Source organism: Neomonachus schauinslandi, chromosome 2 (genome assembly GCF_002201575.2).
Source record: "Neomonachus schauinslandi chromosome 2, ASM220157v2, whole genome shotgun sequence".
NCBI classification, from domain to species: domain Eukaryota; kingdom Metazoa; phylum Chordata; class Mammalia; order Carnivora; family Phocidae; genus Neomonachus; species Neomonachus schauinslandi.
The window spans coordinates 70562425-70577823 of record NC_058404.1 but is presented as its reverse complement, the minus strand read 5'-3'; the positions used below and the strand labels follow the sequence as shown (position 1 = coordinate 70577823).

Here is a 15399-nt window from a genome sequence, read left to right as displayed (position 1 = left end):
CAGATTACAACTACTGTTTCAAGGTTTAGCATTTATCATTTAGGTAGCTAGACTCTGTCAATATCTCTCGATATCTGAGCCAGGTTTTGACCTGGGAAACACCTGCTATTTTTAGACTGTTGATTTTTCTAGAAACAGTTTTGACTGCAGTGACAAATACAAAGTAAAGATACAGTTGAGCCCGTCATATATATCTCCAGTATACATAAAACTGCATCTGAAACTATAAGAACACTCTGAGGGACAGTCCCTTCTTTTGTAGAGGCAATTCATTTGCATGTAGACCTCCAGAAATAGAGTGTACTTTTGTTCATAAATAAAAGTGAAGTCAGGAACAAAATGCATACTTACAGAGACATTGCTCTTCTTTAACAGGAAGCCAGTACCTTTTATTACCTACGACATAAACATAGTTCCAGTGGAGGAGATCTGCGTCCGGCACATCCATCTCTACCTCAGGATGTGCATATCAATGCTTTTCATGCTTACACTATCTGATTTTTTTTTCTTGTTTTCATAGTGTTTAAATACCCAAGAATCACTACAAGGAATACAGCTGAATTTGATCTGTCCTTTGGGTAATCCGATGGTAAATCACACTCTAGTAAGGCGTCTTTAGTATGTATTTCCATAGAGCAATTTGAAAACATCAGAAGCTACTGTGTTTTTCTGTGTTCTTAAACAACGTGCACCCTACTCATTATGTCTCCGGTTTAAAGGATGATAAATCAGAAATGAATAGTGCAGGTTCCCCTTATTCCCAAACCCTGTAAGAAATTTTCCCGTAAGGAACTTAATATTTATTTCTTCTCATCTGCTCACATCTTAATCACAGTTTAAGCATATGTTCTTTCTGAGTACACTGATTTTAAATATCGCCTGATGCCATAGGAAAAGAAATTATAATGCTTTAACGAATCTTAATTTGCATTTCTAATCACTTCAGACTATGAATGTGTGTGGCAGTATGGGGAACAACTGTGATTTATTCCTTAGTGGAAAAAAAAAGGATAAGTAATACGACTCTTTAAAAGACAGATGTCCTTATAAATACCCAGCAAAAATAACTGCCAGAAACAACATGAGATAAGTACCACATAAGTCCAACTTCTGTTGTTAATGGTTTCTGATCTCTGTAGTAACTCAAAAGGCAGGTGCAATGGCCAGCTGGGCATATTTAAGCCCGGAAGCCTAGCTCCGTCTTGCAAACGTCGAAAAGCCTAAAATAGTACCCACTCACAAACAAGGCTTTCCTCGAATGCAAAAAGCATAGCTTCAAAAAAGTGGCATGGCATCTAGAAAGCACATCCACCAAGAAAAGTCATTCTTTTCTAGTCCTTAAATACCACAAAATATTTCTAGCACTGTCTACAAGGGACCAGAATGAGCCTCACTAGAGAAATGATGTAGTTCTTACTCAAATGCAGAGTAACCTCATAGGAATTAATTTTCCACAAGACCTGAAAGCCTTTCCCTTAAAAGTGTTAAGGCTGTTTTCTTTGCTTCTTGCAACGTAATAGCTTCATTACGCTAATTCAGTGTGCTGGAAGCTGCCTTCCTTGTACCATGATCTCCTGATCCCTCACCCAGCCTCATTCCACATGCCATCCATTTTGTGAATGAAGTGTGAAAATAGCTCTTTGTTTACATAAAGGAGGCAATAGAGAGTAGTGTGGACACAGGCTTAGCTTATTTGAGTGTAACTGAGGCTGTGCAGCCTGCCCTTCTCACCAATTCCCCTAATGACTGGGACAAAATTGCAACAATAAGCAGTCAACTACCCACCCCAAAGCGGAACTCTGCTACCACACGTCTGCTTCGAAAATAACTGGAAATGAAGGGTTTTCACCAGCTCTGAAACAGGGAAACAATCTTCTCTTTTATTCTGTTAAGTGCAAACTCTTCACGAAGCACGCTGCGAACAGCATCGGGCCTTTGAATATACACATCCAGAGCACCTTTCCACTATTTTCTTGCCTCTAATCATATGCAATGATTAGCATCATTGCATATGATTATGCATATGCATATGCATATCTTCTTGTCTCCCACGGGATATCCATTTTCCTGCCTTATTCTTTTGTGCAGGCTGTTCCCTCAGCCTAGAATGTTCTCTTTTCCTCTCCCAGACCCACTTCAAAATATGTCACCTGCCCTGTGGGAACTTTCCTCCTTGCACTTCTTTTCCAGGCAGAATCAACCACTTAGTCAATCAACAGAGGATTTTTGAAGTGAAATAAAGCATCCCATGTTCCCATAGCACTTTGAGCACGGCATTACTAGACCGTGAGAAAAAAGAAGGATCTGTCATTCTTGGACAGAGCTTCTCAAGGGCAGAACTGCATCTTATTCTTTGTGTATCCAGCACCTGGGGCAGAGCTTAGCCAAGAGCAGAGGCTTATAAATATTTGCTGAATAAAAGCAATGTTCTAATAAAACATTAGACCATTTAACTCATGAAGGAAGAAGCATGTGACTCTTGAGTTCTGGCTTGGAGTCAGACCTAGGTCCAAACATTTACCAGCTCTGAGACCTTGGCTAAGCTACTTAGCTAGTGAAGCCTTGGTGTTTTTCCTCATACCTCATGGGGAGGTTATAAAGATAAGCTATATACTGTCTGTAAACATTGAGCACAAGTGTGGCAACTAACAGGCCCTCATAGGGTATCATTATTAAGCATTACAAAACCAGAGACTCACCGAGAGATCTTTAGACCCGTCCACCCACCCACAAAGAATGCATCCAAATACTGCCCATCCTGTGTCTCTTCTGAGAGCTCTAACTGATGTCTTATCAGGACATACAGTGGCAGTACAAATCTATATCCTTGCATTTATCATCAATGTGCCTCCAGTGTTTGGTGATGTTGGTTTCCCTCAGAAAGACAGACCCTCCATCTCCCACTGCCTGCAACAACCCAAAACACACCTCATTTGATTGCAAAATGGCTCAATTACTATCCGATAGGGTAAAAGCCAAGTACAAAAAAAAGAAAAAATCATAGTTTGATAAGAAAGCAAAATTAGGGGCACCTGGGTGGCTCAGTCGGTTAAGCGTCTGCCTTCGGCTCAGGTCATGATCCCAGGGTCCTGGGATCGAGCCCCGCATCGGGCTCCCTGCTCCGCGGGAAGCCTGCTTCTCCCTCTCCCACTCCCCCTGCTTGTGTTCCCTCTCTCGCTGTGTCTCTCTCTGTCAAAGAAATAAATAAAATCTTTAAAAAAAAAAAAAAGAAAGCAAAATTAGCGAAGCCAGGCTGGCAGAGACGGTTTGGCTTAGACAAAAGTCAAATGTCCAGGAAAGACGCTGCTCGGTCACCAGGGGACTGGAAATGCTTGAAGATGACATATGAAGACTAAGGTGAAGTCAGGTAACAGAATTGGCTGAGCTCAATTTAGCATGTATTCTCATGAAGTAAAAGGCAAAATGAGCTAATGCTACCAAAAAAAAAAAAAATCACTCTTAATAAGTTGACTTTAATGATAAATGTTAATTAGTATAACTCCTCTTTATAATTTTTAGCTCCTTTTGTTCTCAGATTTAGAAACTTCACAAATAAAATTTTGGTCATTTAATCCTATTTTAGGCAAGCCCTTCAAGTCCACAGCAATGAATTTATTTCCTGATGTTCTTGACTTTCGAGTGAAGTTTGAACCTCTGAAATGAATATCCTATATATTCAAATGTAAATAAAAATTAAAATCACTCATTAAATCCATTCACAGAATAACAGGTTGTGCTTTCTAGAGCCCACTAAGCCATGCCCATTTATTCACTCCTACGGTACTTTACCAGTGAGACATCCTGCTAAATGAAATGTTTAAAATTATTGTTTTAACAAAAACCTCCCTTATGGAACCAAGCATTCCAACGTCAACCATCCTCTTCATCATCATCAATTAATAAACCAAAATATTGGAATAAACATCATCCATCTATGGACCTAGTACACCTGTGTAAATAAAGTCTGGACAGGTAACAGTAACAGTTCTAAAGGTGGTATCTCAAGTTATTTCCCAAACTATCAGATTTCTACCCCAACAGAAATACTAAATATATATTAGCCAGATTATCTGTTATATTTAATGAATGTGATTATTTTGAGACTGTTTTCCTTAGTATTCTTATAAGTTGTGTTTCAGGATCAAGGGTGTCCTTCTTCCTTTACAACCCACAAAGCATGCAACCCCCTAAAATAATAGAGAATGGCTTTTATATGAAGCATCAGAATGTTAAAACTAGCATTCCATTTGCCCAGTTGGTTCTCTACATAAGGAAAAATGCATCACCACATTAGCAGTTTAATACTGTTGCACTCAACAGTGACCTAGACAAAGTCACTTTAGCTCTCCACGTCTCACTTTACACATCGGTGAGGACAGGCTCTCAGGATCCTTCCAGTCCTAACATTCCATGCACCACATTTATTGCTGATGTCTAGCCTGTGCATCTGTGAGCTACAGGCAGAAGATGGAAAGCACACTGCTTTTGGAGGCATCTCAGCCATGCAAAATTTACCATTCTTCAGATCCTTGGTCTATATCACACAACACCCCATCCTCGGGAAACACAGAGGTATGCACAGCAATAGCACTTTTAAGAAAGTAACTAGCACCGGTTCTAGGAAACCTACCCATTTACTTGGTACATGCTCACCTGGTAACATGGTATATTAACCAAGATTGTAAGGTAGTACTTTGACTGACATCACAACCAATAATTAAACAAGTTTATCTTCGTATGAAAAATGTAAAACAATGTGGAAGTTCCAAGACCAAAAAGACACCTTCAAAGATGGCCTACTATTATAGTCAACACCATAGTCTTACTCTAATAAGGCACTACATCCAGAACCATCCAACAAATATTTATGGAGCACATACTATATACAATCCCGTTCCAGGTGCTGAAGCTCCCACAAAGAGCAAGTCGGACGAGTTCCATACTCTCAGGGAACTTATGTACTCTGGGGGTGGTGGGGGGGTAGGTTTATAATTACTTAATTGATTAATACCAAGAAGAATACCAAAAAGTGATAATAAGTACTATGCAGTTAATTAACCTTGATGTGATAGTGAGGGCTGTCTAATTCAGATTAAGTGGGCAGAACAAGACCTCCCTGAGAAGACGATCCATTTAATTTGGAAGATGGTAAGGTGCTACCCATGCACAAGCACCTAATCAGTGTTGCCCACAGAAACAACAACCCCCAAGTAAGGCTTGCAATTCCACACGATGTGTGTCATGTCCCGCTGTTTCATCTCACTCCCAGGCCCCAACGCTTGAGGAGGTAGAACAAAAGAAGCCGCAAGAAGGAGGCTTTAAAAAAGGCCATATCCTTTCCTTACCCCGGGTCCTTCAAGCCTCAGGTTGGCCTCGGCTGCCCAGCAGGGAGGAGAAAGGAGAAGAGTCGGGACTCCAATATGACTGAAATGGTCAGTAGCTAAAAGTGTGAAGATGGTTAACAATCAATATGACAGGCACACTGATCAATCAGGAAGGGGGCCAGCAGGGTTGAAGTAGTATCCTAGAGGTAGAAAGGCTGAAGAAAACATGAAGTGGAAGAGAATATAAAGAAGATCTGTAAAAGATAAGCGTCAGGAAGGATGAAATAAGAATAGACAAAGCTAAAATTTTGGTGTCCGAGATGGAGCTCTACAAAACGCCACCACTGGGGAACGTTTAGTGTCAGATCCTGGCCTCTATTTCAAACTATTTAACAAATAATATACTAGTCCGTATAGCTTTCTACAGACCTGAACACCTTTTGGAGGTAAATATAAAATACATCAGATTAATTGTAAAAGATAACAGTTGGTAGGAGGGGAATGTTACCAAAAAGTAGAATGGGGTTTTTGTGTCACCAACTGTGAAAAACAATATTCATCATTACATAATAGCACTCTACTTCCTCAACTTCCTCAACAGTCTCAAACAGAGCAGAGAACAAGGAGGAAGTTCTTTAAAAAAAAAAAAAGCCTCTAAACAACAAAAATAAATGTCACAAAGGTCATGCACTACAACTTATAGACTAACTCACAGGAAGTCCCTTTAGCACTGGGTCAGAGCCTATTTACTCTGGGACACCGTTCTAAGGACTGTGATTATCTATTTTCAGTAAAATAGAGCTTTGAAGCTACCCCCTAGAAAGGGTAGGGGGAGTGGACACAGCTTTGTGGGACACGGGCACATGGCAAGAGGAGGAGGAGCAAGCTGGCATTAAAAAAAAAGAGAGAGAGACAGGGAAGCCACAAACACAAGACACGTGGATTCAGAAAGGCATTCCTAGAGGACCATTTACCCCCAAAGTAAATGGCCCCATGGGCCACAAAAGTTCTTGAGGAAAAGCGCACATACAATAAAGATGTTCATGAGCATAACCCTAACTAACAGAGACATATTCCAAATCTGCCCTCAAAATGGTTAAAGAAAATGAGAACGGGAAGCACATTTCGGCTCCATGGGTAAATTTGTGTCACCAATGACACAAAGTGGATGAGGCCTTACTCCGTCAACAACTTTGTGACTGGGTGTCTGTGTGGGCTATATGCAATTGATAAAGTACGCTTTGTTTCTTTTGGGGGTTTGATGCTACAACGCAGAAGCACCATCCCAGAACTTACTGGTTTCATAGCAGGCATGCTCCTCTAAATGAGTGCGCACAGATATTGGTCATTTTTCCCATGGTCATACAGGAAGTATAGGCCAGAAACCCTATGTAAGTCAGCGTTCTTATCTTTTATCTCCTTCTTTAAGTTACATCTGGAGACCGTTGTTTTACATGTGAAACTTCAGGGTCAGAAGTCAGGTTAAGAATTAAGGACAGAAAGGTAACATACAATATTGGAGGATAAAGCTATTCTCACAGCAGAGTGGCATGAATTGCAATACAGTATTAGGTCAAAAACCAGGTAATGAATAATAACAGGGTAAATGACACTCATCCCTCAAAATGAATTCTGAAGCACCTCCACATGATCCAACCTAAATCCAAATATCTAGCATTGGCTGTAGCAATCAATTTCCATTATTTATAACACCTCATGGGACACCAAGTTAATACTGAAATGAGGCAGTCCTGCGGATCTGATTGCATCAACATCTGAGAATTTAGAACACTGGAGAAAAGACAGTATCATTGGGGAGAGGTCTCTGAAAGCACGAATGAGTTCCTATAGTCACAATAAATAGATCAATTTGGACATTTGGCACTTAGAAAAGCTTTCACAAAATGATGCAATGCACACACTGGGCCAATGACATTTCTGTGTGGCATCTCCAGAGGGTTTGTACTTCCAGAATTGGGCAATCATCAAAATTGAAAATAGCAAGAGGGCAATCAAAAATCAATCATAACTATGAGGGCAAAAAATCCCACCTACGGAAAGGGAAAATTTGGAACCCCCACCAAAAAAAGAAGAAGAAAAAGAAGGTCCAGCAAATTTGTTCACATTCCAGGGGGATATTCTTTGTCACCTACCTGTTATCCTCAAATCTTGGAACCCTGAAGCATAAAATCAACCTGAGCATGTGCAGGAAAATAGCTCTATATTGCCCCCTAGTGCTGGATAGTCCACTTCTCCTGAGGCTAAAAACTACAAGGTGAGTAGTTCTCTACCTCTAGTTACTTCCTGCTGCCAACCCTCCCAAGAGCTAAACATAGCCCAATCCTCTACCCACAGATTAGGAAATAGCCAGGCTATTTTTAGCATCATGCAACTTAGGAATGGAAATGGCCCAGCCTCTGATGGTAACAGAATGTGTGTGGCCTGGCTTAATGAACTCACCTCTCCAGAGGGTGTGAACCTATTCAGTAAAGTGGCCAATGACCACAGGAGAAGCTCTGGGGCGCATTACAAAATGATGATGGCAGGTGGATCACAAGAAAGAATGACAATCAGAGGCACAAGTAGCGATGGGAATTGGAAGGTGACAGATGCCAGGACAGGCTTGATAAAACAGTGCAGAAGGAGACATGATAATGGCACAGGAACAATAAAATAGAGAACACAGAAGCCAGGAATATTGTGCATTGTCATTTTGGAGAAGCTTGTCTAGTAAGAAGCAATATTTTGAACTGGACATTTATTTTACATGAAAAAGAACAAAGGTTGGTCTGATCTGTTTCCTGCCAGGGTACAGCTAGTGCTGGGGCTCCTTTGATCACTCTCCCCCAATCCTCTGCAGCTCCTGTGATTAGAGATAGATCCCTAGGCTGCCCTTTGATCAGCAGTTCAAGAGGCCTGCAGGTGCCATGTGCCATCACATTAGCAAGTTGTAAGAAGTAACTACATTAATATTGGCTGATAAATGTGATCATGTGTATTTGCTGCACATACAACACATACAAATAATGTATACAAAAGTCCCAGGAATCCTTATTTAACCTATCTTTGTACTTTAAAACTTTCTGTGCTTTCTTAAGGATGAACACTTCAGAGAGCTTAAATTCAAAGTCGAAGCTTGAAAACAGCCCAATACATAAAGAAAAAGTTTGCTGTGACTTAAAAACACAGCACACACCATTCTGATTTTCTAGGTATGCTGCTTGGGTTCATTTCCCCTGGTTAATAAAGTGACAGCATTCTTGCATTCTGAATAGATGGCATACAAAGCAGTAAAAACATGCACATTTCTTTTCAACTAACATTAAGAGCCACCACTTGTAAACAGGGTATTTAATATTCTAATTTTAGACAGCCTACATTAAAATTGTGGTTTCATGTGCAGTATAAAATTTCTATTTACAAAGTATTCTCGAAAATGACTTCATAATGGTAGATCAAGAGAAAAAGAGTTTAGAAATTGAATGATGTAAATCATATGGGGTTCAGAGGCTAAGCAAATTACACACCCTGAAGCTGCCCTGGCTTTATGAAAGGAGCCTTTCTCCAGCTCTGTGCAATCCCAGCCCAAGGGAACTTGCATCTGAGAGTTTTCTAAACATTTCAGGTACACTTGAAAGCTGAAAGTAATTCTCATTTCCTATGCAGGATTAAGTCGTTTCCAGCACACACAAAATAGCAGTCATTCACCAACACATATAAAAACACACACCAGAAAGGTAAGTTCTTCAGAGTACAAAGGCACATTTGAAAAAAAAGAGAGAGAGAGAGAGAGAGAGCGCAAGAGAAATACATTTTTTTTAACTCCCCCTAAAAACGTCCACACGGCCCCATGACCTCTCTATTTCCTATCTACTTACTGATTAACTGATGCCTTTCCACTTTGAGTGCTTCAATTAATGTGGCTGGTACATTTCCTCAAACACCCTCCTCCCCACGAAAAAGAAAATCGGAGTAAAGTCAAACATGCCAAGACTCATTCATTTTGGATTCATTTTTCGAGGCAGTTCTTGAACTTATAACTCTGGCAAGGAAAGGTTCTGCAATGTGCCTTTGAACTGACGTTCACAATCGCTCCCAGAATGTCTTCTCTAACTGAGCCAGCAGTGGCACTCACGTTGCCCTCTTACAGCTTTGTGGCAGCTCCCGAAGTTGCAAACGGCACGTAACCTCCTAAAGTCCATGCCAATGAACGCAGCGCGCATTTGCATGGCTACAGAGACGACTATACCCTCGCAGGCTAGTGTACATCACACACCAACGCACAGTGCCAACGTAACACACACAGCGAGAAACAAGAAGGGGGAGAAAGGGGTAAAAGACTCACCGTTCTGTTCCTTGTTGCTGGAGTACTGGAATTTACTACTCAGGTTGGACTCAGCCTGAGTCCCGTGTCTCTGGCCGGCCAGGGCAGATGTCAGCAGGAGAAGCCCGAAGAGGAGCATTTGGCTGACTGGGGCGAGAACTCACTCACGGCGGGCACTTTGGAAGCAGCGGCTCCTGAGTCTCTTTCACCACCGCCAGGGGAAGGCTGCACTGGGGTGGAAGCGCCGAGCCTGCTCTGGCAGCAGAGAATCGCAGGGTAGTTTCCACATAATCCCATCCAAAACTTTTTCCTAGAGCCCTCTTCTGTGTCTCCAGTTTTTGAAAAGGATCAAAGCAAAACCTGGACCTGAACCAGTTTCCCAAGGTTTAAACAAATCCTGAGCTGTGCCGAAGTGGTGGGGGGGGGGGTGAAGACGAGGGAGGAAAGGGGGGGTGGGGATGCGGGGGAGCCGGGGGAGCGGCGAGAAGTCACCAGCAAGTTGCTGGGAGCACCTGTCAGTTCGGGGGACAGGACAGAGGCGAAAACTCGAGGGTCGCGCGAAGCCAGCCTCGAAGCCAAGTTGGCGGCGAGCAGTTTCTGATCAATAACAAAGCTGCCAATAGATGCGCTCTCCGGGCGCCCCTCTCCTCTGCCCCACCCCCACCCCCGAAGGGGGAGGGGGAAGAAACAGGGCTAGGGCGCCTCGGCGGGTCCCGGGGGCCGCGCAGCCGGAGCGAGGCCGGGGGTGGGGGGCTCCGGGCCGAGGCCGCCCCGGGCGCGGGCGGAGGGAGGCCTCGGGGCTCCCGCTCCCCAGCCCGGCTTGCAGCCTGCGCCCGGTCCCGACCGCCGCGGCGCGGATCCCGGCACCTGGCTGGAGTTTTCCGCGACCAAAGTTCACCTTGTTTGGGTGCGTCCCCCGCTCCTCGAAGCCAAGGGAAATTCGGCAGCTCGGGGTCACCGCGGGGCTCCGGTCGTTCCCCGTCCCCTCCCCCCACGCCTCGGGCTCCACGCAGACCTCGGGGCTCCGCGCGGCGTCTCGGCACCGGGTAGAGAGGGAAGGCCGGCGGCCCAAGGCTCCGGCTTGTCCCCTCCCCTTGTCTACCTTCCCCCAGCCGGCGGCGGCGGGAGGAGGGGGCCGTGGGCAGAGCCCGGGCGGAGCGCGCGGCAGGCGAGCGGGGGAGGCTCGGCCGCTCTCCCGCGGGCGGCCGCAGGGGCGGGCAAGGGTCGGCGCCTCCGGGAGGGGCAGCCCTGGCCGCGTCCGCTCGCGCCAACTCGGGCCGCCAACTGGCGGTCCGACAGGTGCTGGCACAGACAGGGGGTGCTGCGGGGCTCGCCGCAGACAGGACCCAAACGGCCCCGGCGAGGAGTGCAGCCAGAGCGGCCCCTGGTTTCCTTCCCCCCCAGGACGCCCCTAGCCCCAAATAAAGAGCAAGATGGGTGGCGAAAGGTACTGCAAACGCAGAAATGAGTGGAGAAGAACTTCCTGCAACTCTCCCTCTTCCCCCGCCCCCCGTGGTCGTGCCTCGTCATTAACTTCTGAGGGGATCCCCGTTCCCAAAGGCTTGGCCAGAGTTTCTGGACCGAAGGAACAAGGGAAATTGGATTTCAAAGATTTCCCTTCAGTTTCCAGCTCTCTGAAGCGGGATGGATAAAACAAAAGTAAAGCCAAACAGCCAGCACATTAACAGCAACATTCATTCATTCAGCAAACACTATTTGTCGAATGCCTACTGTGTCGGGGACTGTTGTAGGAGTGGGGCGGTAGTAGTGAAAACACCATCTGTCCTCGCGAAACTTGCATATCAGTTGGACTGCATTAAATTGATATCAACCAAGTCCCCTGGCCAGCAAATCAGAAATAGCACCCAGCCTCTTGTTAAATAAGGCAATGCAAACAATTCGACCCTTTATGGTGTTACACTGGGGGTTGGAAGAAAGGATATAGCCTTAAGGTATATGTTGAAGTACTGATGGAGTCTCAAGTGTTCAGGAACCGCCCTTCCTGGCCTTGCAGGAAGGCCTCTACTGAGTCAGCTGCCCTGAAAAAGGATCCAGGGATGCTTGGGGAAGGCACATACACCTACTGAACCAAACCAGGAGCTGACCCTTCCTCAGTCATGCTGAAAATGCCAAGCCCTCTTCTTGTATTTGGACACCCACTGAGACCAACCAACTTGACCTCTCTGTAATACCCTGGTCCTCTTGTTTTTGGCTTCTTAAAATTCTAATAAGCTCAATTCGTCTTTACGCACCTATCCCATTCATTCATTCTTTATTTCTTTACCACTTCTGTCTTCACAGTGCAGGATACCAAGGCAATTAGACAAGGTCCCGTCTTTGACTTTAAATAACATACAGGTTAGCTGACAAAGACTGGTTTACTTTATGTACTTCAGCAGCATCTCAGCACCAGTGTGAATCCATATTTGCACAATAAATATATTCCAAAAATGTTTTGTGGATTTGTGAGGGAGAGGGGCCTTGTTCCCAATTTTAATAACATAATGAGATGTGTTATATAAAAGACATGCTCTATGGGTGTGTTTTAATCTATTTGTAATAAAACTAATTACTCCCCAGTTTTTCTAATTTTGTAAGTTTAATTTTCTAATCAGGGTTTTTCTAAATGAGGCTGTTAAATGTCCTTCCAGTTGACATTTCTTGACCACCCACATAGAGGGTGTGTGTGTGTGTGTGTCTGCAGATTTAATCCATTTGCTCTCACGAGATTATAAGAGTGATGACTATTCTTTATTTTGTATCATTTGATATTGGCTAGAACAGTGCCTGGCTCAGGGGGATAATAAATAAACACTCTTGACTGACTGACAGGTTTCTTTATTGGAGTCACTTACATTTTCCTTGGAATTTCAGCATGAAGGTTGTATTTGAAAAGTTACAGATGATCTAGAATAATACTCTACCTCTGCGTTTCACCTCATCCATATTCTACAGATTGATTTGACAATCACCTTACAAATAAAGCCAGCCAGGTGCTCCTGCATGACCCCTAGACAAAATCACGGTCACATTGCCTAGTTCCCTTTCAATGTACTTGCACTGTTGTTTCTTGAACTGCACTTGCCCTTGGCATAGTTGATTCTTTTAACAGTTTATCCTCTGTCTGTCTTCCTGCTCCATTTTGCTTATAAACCTTTCCTAGAAAAGTGAGACCCTTGCACTGAAAGTAAATTTTATGTAATCCAGAGGCCGCACAATTACTAAACAATATATTTTGAATGAATATGGCTTTGTTTTGGCCTAAGGCATTTTCCTTGAGGAAAGGTATCTGTTCTGCCAACCAAGAGAAAATAATTGCAAACATTCTTTGTGGTTTTCATGTTTTCTTAAACCTTAGGAAGGAGTCCCCATTCAGGCTGAATGCATGAACAGTGTTACCTACAACTTTCTGTTGAAGAACATGGTAGGACGTACTTAGTTATTAACAGTGATAATTTGGGGGAGGGAGGGTGGGTGTCACTATCAATTTTGTTTAAGTGGAATAAGATTTAAAACAAATTGCCCATTTAGCTAGTCATGTAACACCCAGGAGGGCAAGAACCATGGGGACATATTTTTGCCTCAGAAAATCAAACACTGCAAGTTTTCTTGCTCTCTCTTCTTCTGATTCAATCTTAACACACACACACACTCACACACACACATACACACACACTCACATACACAGAGGTATATGTACAATATTATTTTACAACTTTTCTCAGAACTTTAACTTTTCAGCATTTTAGTGGCAGATAATTGAGAATGAGTTTCTGAAGTTCAGAAATCTCCAACCTACCTAAATGCCCACTGGGTTTCCAGAATAGCTAACAAGCAACATTTACCTATACATTTAAATGAGACCAGGTATCATTAGTAAGGAAGTAAATGCCCACAGATCACTGCAGAAATAAAGATTGTTCTAGAAAAAAAAATTAAGTAATCTCTCTTAGAGTCACCCTTATCTCTCTCTACTCTCTCCAACTACCCCATCTTGAGAAACATACGTTCTTGCTATCTCTAGAGATCTAGGATATACTAATACTCTGTTTCTCCAACCTAAAAATTATAAAACACACTTTTTATTAAATTCTTTTCTTTTACGACAGTCACCCTTTACCTCCCAGTGTAACAGCTGTTAATCTGAGAAAGACTTGCTTACTGTGGCAAATGGTAGAAGGTTGTGCTCAGGCCCTGCTCTTTTTAATTTTGACTTTTCTGGGGAAGGGAGTTGGGAGGTGGGAAGTTAGAGGTGTGTGGCCACGGGAAACGGGTGACAAGAACTGGCCTCTAGGTGACTCTCTGTAGCTTTTCCCATTGAAGTAAAGCTGCTGTTTACTTTTTGAAATCACGGTTGAGTATGCAAAGATTTTTTTCAAAATCTCAGAAGTGCTTGTCTGACTCAGAATTCAGAGGGAGTAAGTAGCCAGAAACAGCCCCAAAGAAGGAGGAGTCCTGGTAACCTTTGAACCACCACAACAAAAGATCATTTCACTGGAAGATGGGACACCAGGGACTCAGTCTGGCTTTGCCATGACCAAACAGTACAACCTTGATCTAGAAATCCTCTCTGTCCCTTCTCTTTACATGAGAAATTTACACTGGATTCTGTCTCAGTGCTCTTACCATTTTAGAACTCTTTGGTTCTCTGAGCTATTTGAGGTAATGAGAGCAAAACTTTTTCACCTTAATTGTGCTTCTGTGATAATGCATGACTAAAACAACGGCTTCTTAGCCTCAACTTACAGGTGCTTGGTGGCTGGCTAGAGATGATGAAAAGAGTTCTTCTCCCTAAACTTGTCCAGTCAAGGTTGTCCTCTATAATCTGTTACTATTATAGTTCGACAAGACACGTTCCACTGATAAACAGAGGGGCAGAAGAAAGAGTTTGAAAATCACTGACTAATGCAAGTATCAGGAGTTTTACTGAATTCAAGAAAACTAAGTAAATCATGTGCAGGCATTCACATTTTAATTTTTAATATTTGGTATGATGATAGCAACGTCGGAATATGCAAAGTGTGGTTCCAAGGTAAAGAAAATTAGTGATCGTACATAAGTGAATTGTAAATATTAAGAAAATAATATTGGTATTAGCCCAGAACAGATGGCCAATGTCCTACTGTTCGGTAGAGTCACACTGGTGGAATGTGAAACAATCCTGAGAGCAAGGGGCATCCCCTAAAAATGTGGGCAGCCACCAAACACTATGTTTGGTCATATCCGCCACTCAGTAACATGTCATTTTTCCCTCCCTTGAAGTCATGCATAGGATATGAAGGCCTGCTGTCCACATTGTGACAAATCATAGTAAAGAGGTCATGGCACAGTTACAGATCCCCCTTTCTCAGATGGTGACCCTCTTATTTCAAAGGTCATGGGAGAAGGACCCTTTCACTTTGTGATCATTGTTTCAAATGCAGACCTTTCCTTGGCTAGGAGCCTTTGCAAAAGAGGTGGAGAGCCTCAGTACTCTACTTAATGAACATTTGAAAAGTTTCAGTGGTTAGCAAAAAAGAAAACGTGGCTTAACGAATCTAATACTAAAAGTATCCTGAATTGCTTTTAAAGCTCAAGACAGTTCTAGAGATTTTCTTACTCCTTTCTATTATGATTATTACTATTTGCTCTTTATGATCTTTACAGTTAGAAAAGTGCTTGCCCTCTTCTACCCTAGAACCTTGCAACATTTTAAAGCATCATTTTATATTCCCAAATTTTATTTTTATCAGCATAATTTGCTTTGACATT

The 15399-nt window shown here is 43.0% G+C and overlaps 1 protein-coding gene across 1 annotated transcript in view; it reads right to left on the bottom strand.

Annotated features, from left to right (window-relative positions):
- Positions 1-10057, bottom strand: part of PDGFC (platelet derived growth factor C) — a 197800-nt gene extending 187743 nt beyond the window's left edge. The window contains exon 1 of the mRNA XM_021698883.2: positions 9670-10057. Coding sequence (XP_021554558.1) covers positions 9670-9787 — 118 coding nt within the window. The 5' untranslated portion in view covers positions 9788-10057. The remainder of the gene's footprint in view (positions 1-9669) is intronic.
- Between the last annotated feature and the right edge of the window lie 5342 nt (positions 10058-15399).